This window comes from Oncorhynchus nerka, linkage group LG26, assembly GCF_034236695.1.
Source record: "Oncorhynchus nerka isolate Pitt River linkage group LG26, Oner_Uvic_2.0, whole genome shotgun sequence".
Lineage (NCBI taxonomy): Eukaryota > Metazoa > Chordata > Actinopteri > Salmoniformes > Salmonidae > Oncorhynchus > Oncorhynchus nerka.
The window spans coordinates 21,383,661-21,388,552 of NC_088421.1; the positions used below are offsets into that span (position 1 = coordinate 21,383,661).

At 41.0% G+C, this 4,892-nt stretch overlaps 1 protein-coding gene across 1 annotated transcript; it reads right to left on the reverse strand.

The window, feature by feature from the left end:
* Window positions 1-3,068: 3,068 nt before the first annotated feature.
* On the reverse strand, window positions 3,069-4,564 carry LOC115109925 (noggin-3-like). The gene has a single exon (XM_029635178.2). It carries the CDS (start codon window positions 4,127-4,129, stop codon window positions 3,461-3,463), a length of 669 nt encoding a protein of 222 aa, XP_029491038.1. The 5' UTR covers window positions 4,130-4,564; the 3' UTR covers window positions 3,069-3,460.
* Between the last annotated feature and the right edge of the window lie 328 nt (window positions 4,565-4,892).

The window sequence follows — 4,892 nt, forward strand, 5'->3', positions numbered from 1 at the left end:
GGGTCTTTTGAGGCACAGCATGCTGTGTTAAGGAAGGGAGCACTAAAAGCCAGCTCAGTGACAGGGGGCATTAGCTGCCCTGCATCCTCCAGTCTGCAGCTGGTATTAGCAGGCACCAAGCGCTCTGTCAACACTTATTACTCCACACACAAATCTTCTGACCAGCGTCAGCACTTTCCTACAGCTCTAAGACAACCAGAGGAAAGAAAAAGATGTGCAGTTGAATATAAAAATCTTACCCCAAAGTGATGACATGTGGTTGGTCAAGTGAATCAAAGTGAAATTACATTGTAAAAGGAAATGGTCTATATTACACAATGAGGAAATATTTTCGGAGAAAATTATGTCTTAAAAAAATGATATATATTTTACACTTTTCATTACAGATGTAGGATCTTCATTTGATCACTCTTTTGTCCATGAGCATTTTCCTGCCAGGCAGGAAATAAAAAAAACTTGTAGTGTATTTTAGTTTTAAAAAGGCTTCTAAAAGTTTGTCATTTCCACCTAGAAATTTCAGGCTTGATTTGCTATTACAAAAAATGTATCAACCCCTATAAAAATACTATTTAATTATAATCCACATAATAATTCACATTTCCTGTTTCTGCAGGATTATTTTCCTACTGTAGGAGACTGGCTCACATTAAGATCCTACATCTGTAAATGTGTAGCAAAATAGAAAGACTGTAAAGGCTATGTAGACTTGATGCGTTTGCTTTGTTCTGTCGCTGTGTACCTTACTCGACAATGTCTTACACTGACCCTTTCAGTATTAAATACATATTAATTATAAAGTGTTGGAATATAATAGAACAAATAAGTATATTTGATACCTACTTTCTGAGTAAAAGTCAAATTAGTTTATTCATATTTAACAACTTTTCCAGGCCAGCTGTTACTGAGTAGATGCTGTAATCCTGCCGTCTACTTAAATACCCCACAATGACACACAAAACCTGAAATAGGTGGTCACTTTACATAGCTTGTAAACTGAGGCTTGACAGTCATAGGCATTATAACCATATGAGATTACATTCCATGGAAAAGTCAAATGGGTCAGTGTCAGTCAAATTCTTCATTGTTCATTGATGATATACTGTGTATGATCCTGCATCTGGAGCTCTATCACTATGTTGATTCAGCCCAGATTGTGTAGATATGAGAACCCTTGACTAAAAATCAAAGCCACTGCATATCCACATTATGGATTCTATTCACTCATAAGTAAACCTCAGTGACCAGCAGAAATTGGGTAAAAAATGATGGTAGCGTACCCCTGCTCAGACATTGCACACATCAACCAATGGTTGCAAGCCACGTCATCGACTGTTCCATTGGGCACCAGATTGCTATGACATATGCACTGGTGTAGAGGAAACCCCCACTGCCCCCGCGAGCTATGGGGACCCATGCGCACCTATGTCTACATTTAAAAATATATATATAATAATCATTTTGACAGTAACCCTCTTTTTAAATTTCCGAATGTAGCAAGTGAAGTGTTTGTGTTGTCCAATCTACATGGTAGTAGGTGAGGCAGACAGACAATATAGTTGTTGTGCATCTAATTAGGCTATTTTTTAGTGGCGCCGGCGGCAGCCCGCCTTCCTCTTCACCATCAAGTAAAAAAATGTAGGTGAATCAGGTCGGACTCGGATGGACAGTGAGTACGTTGTTCGAGATGGATAAACATAAGGCAAGACCAAGTGGTGCACAAAGAAAAGATGCAAAAAATCGTTATCTGATCAAGCTCGTGCCAAATTACCCATGATAACCACATCAGCAAAGCAACCACCTCATCCTCCACTGACGAAACACCATGGCAGCAGCTAGCACAAGCAGCCTTCCAGTCCCGACAGTGAAAGATGCCTGGCTCCTCCTCTTCTTCCTCCCCTCGAGAATAATGACAGTTCCTCTAGTGAGAGTGCCGGCCCTCCTCCTCCTCCTCTCTAGAAAACCAAGCGGATGACTGCCAGAGACCAAGCGGCCTCATGATAGCGACCCACCTTCTGTGAACACTGGTAAGCCTATGAGTGATGAGATGGATAGCCCCGACAGTGTGGAGTCTGAGTTCTAATGTGTAATATAAATAGGCTACCAGCTAAATACTGTATATTGCTATGAATAGGCTAGTAGGCTAGACTGCATTGTCTGCATAATGAAACAATCCCTAATAAGCTATTGTTTTGATGGTAGAAATAACTTATATTTGTTCAACTTCAGGTGGAATATTGGCCTCTGCTTACTCTGGAATTCCAGCTCCATTCCAGAGCTCACTCCTGCTGTGTTCCTAATGAGGAGGTGGGTGTTGGAGATGACTCTCTGAGAACTGTCAACAGCTGCTGAAACCATGGATCAATAAATCAGTGTTAATTCATCAGCATGTACATTTCTAATGGGTTCGTAAGCTGATCACTGTTTGATGGAGGACAGATGGTTTTACTATGGCAGGGTAATTATAGGACTGGTCACTGGTTGATAAAACAAATGTGGGAAAATATAAACTCAATTTGAGACATTGATAGATTGTCCAAGGTCACCAAGTATATTGTTCTCATCAATATTTTAGTTTCAGTTGCTATGATACAAAAAAGTAAGATTGTAGAAAAAGCACAAAACTCCCTCCATTTATCCAATAGTGTGCGTGAATTGTGCGCATATACGCATGAATACAAACGCTTAACAATTATGACTCAGGCAATCCTCAGCCCGTATCCACTCCTGGGAACCCCAAGTTTTAACAAATATAATTAACAGGTATATCTTGGCCCCAGCTCTATGAAAGTGTATAACTGTGTACGTAAGTAATCAACTGAGAGCCGCCCATAGGTTACCCATGTATGACCGGTGCACGCTGCTTCACTGAGAGTCTCTTGAACCAGACTGCTTACTTGCGCAAACTACGCGAGACTCCTGAGAGTTTGGTTCAGAGTGAGTGAGTGCGCACGCTATAAACCCTAATTGTGACAGGTGTCATTACTCCATCAAAGGGTTCACGGTGTGTTGAGTTGATAGGTATAGGGGAGATATATATATTTTAAGACAAAATAGAGATTTAATTATTTCAGGGACATTTTATTATATGAATATAAAGAATAAATAGCAGTTCTCTTAATTTACTTGATAAATCGTTGAAATAGGCTACCGATATTCAGCTGTATATCAGCTGCAAGATAACACAATCCACATGAAATCTGAGGTCGATAGATTAGTTTCCATAATGGAAAACAACATATTTATAAAACGGCACCTATGCGCCATTGATCTTCAATATAAATACAACAAGTATAACCAATAATTTCGACAAATACGGTAGACTCTGGTTACACGTAATACTGACTTTTTACAATAACCTACATAATTGAATGGCACCTCATATACATAAAATACATTCCTACACTCGGTAGTGCATACAAAATTACAAAGTCATTATAATTTATACTTGAAAACAGTTATTTCAGTTCGAGCAGGCGCATTTGCATTCGGTTATCATTGGGTATTGAACTGGTATCCAAGTACATTTGAGGCCCCCTTTCTTCTGTATACACCGCCATCTCAATATCGTAAAATGGGTCGAGTTTGCTGGTTTGCAGACCATCCCCTCTGGAACCGAACATGATCTTTTGCTTTGACAGTTTCCCACTCTCACATAACGTGGCCAAAATCTGCTGCCGAGGTCGTTCCATGTATAAATGACGGGACAGAACGAGAATGACCACAGCCACTGCTGCAGCCTCCGTTTAAGTTTTTTACTGGGTTTGTGCTTCTTGCCAAACTGTACGTCAAAATCCATTGCTTTGATTTCATTCGGCATCACTCCACTGGGCTTCTGTTGAATGTCCAAATCGTCAAGCTCATCGTTGCCAGTGTATTTATCCTGTGGTGGTGTAATAGACATCAAGCGACTATCAAAGTCCCCCAATACACTTTTCAGTTCGGTTTCATTGAGGTCCCTCTCTTTTGGGTCAAAGACAGGATCTGGGTCCTCTTTTAATTCCACAAGTGGCAAACTGTCACTCGGGATAGGACGGAGGAGGTAATAATGCTGGCATAGCCCTTCTTCTATTATAAGTCCGAGGGACAACATCAGCAAGTACATTGCTACAAAATGTTGTGATTGATCCATGTCCGTTACGCACAATAAGACAGTATTATAGGATTCAGCTAAACAGGTAGGCCTAGTCTACTCTGCTGCGTACAGTTGTGCCCGGTTCTTGCCGAGTGCGCACCGGCTTGAGTTACATCCAGCCAAACTTCACTTCTTGAGTGTTGGTGTCCTTAAAAGTCAGACTGCTTACTCCATAGCAAACGATAATTGATTGAAGATGAATAGTCTCTTTCGCAAAACAAATCTAGATCTAGGCAGTGTTTCCCTTTTACGCACGAATTCAATATATTGTATGAAATGGCTCTGTGACAGCATCAGCGGTTCTCATTCTTGTGCGCTTTGACGCGTGATTCCAGTTTCAAGTCCTCCCCTCTGAGGATCGGCATGGTGTTTCGTTTTCTTTTGCAGGACGCTGAGAGAGTAACCTGCACCCTCTGATATATCCTCCACGGGTTGTGATGGATATATTAATTACATCTGAATGTGGGTTTGTTGTAGGAGATCCCCGACACCTCCCTCAATCAATAGGCGGGGATGGGTTAGGGAGAGGAGGGGTCCGTCAATTTGGATTCTGATCGCCCTCTGTCGGAATATCTGACTACTTCTGCTAATTTTCCATTGATAACAGAGGGGGGAAATTAGCAAGAAGCGGTGAACAACAATTAGAACTGAATGTGAGAGGCTATAGCCACTACTATTTCTATCAGTAGGCCAACAGCTACTATTCATTTGAGAGGTTAGCCTACTGGCTACCCTGTACAAATCCTGCTGAGGATTTTAC

Coding starts and splice junctions, on each gene's coding strand:
- LOC115109925 (XM_029635178.2), bottom strand. CDS start 4,129: ATGGATCAATCACAACATTTTGTAGCAATGTACTTGCTGATGTTGTCC.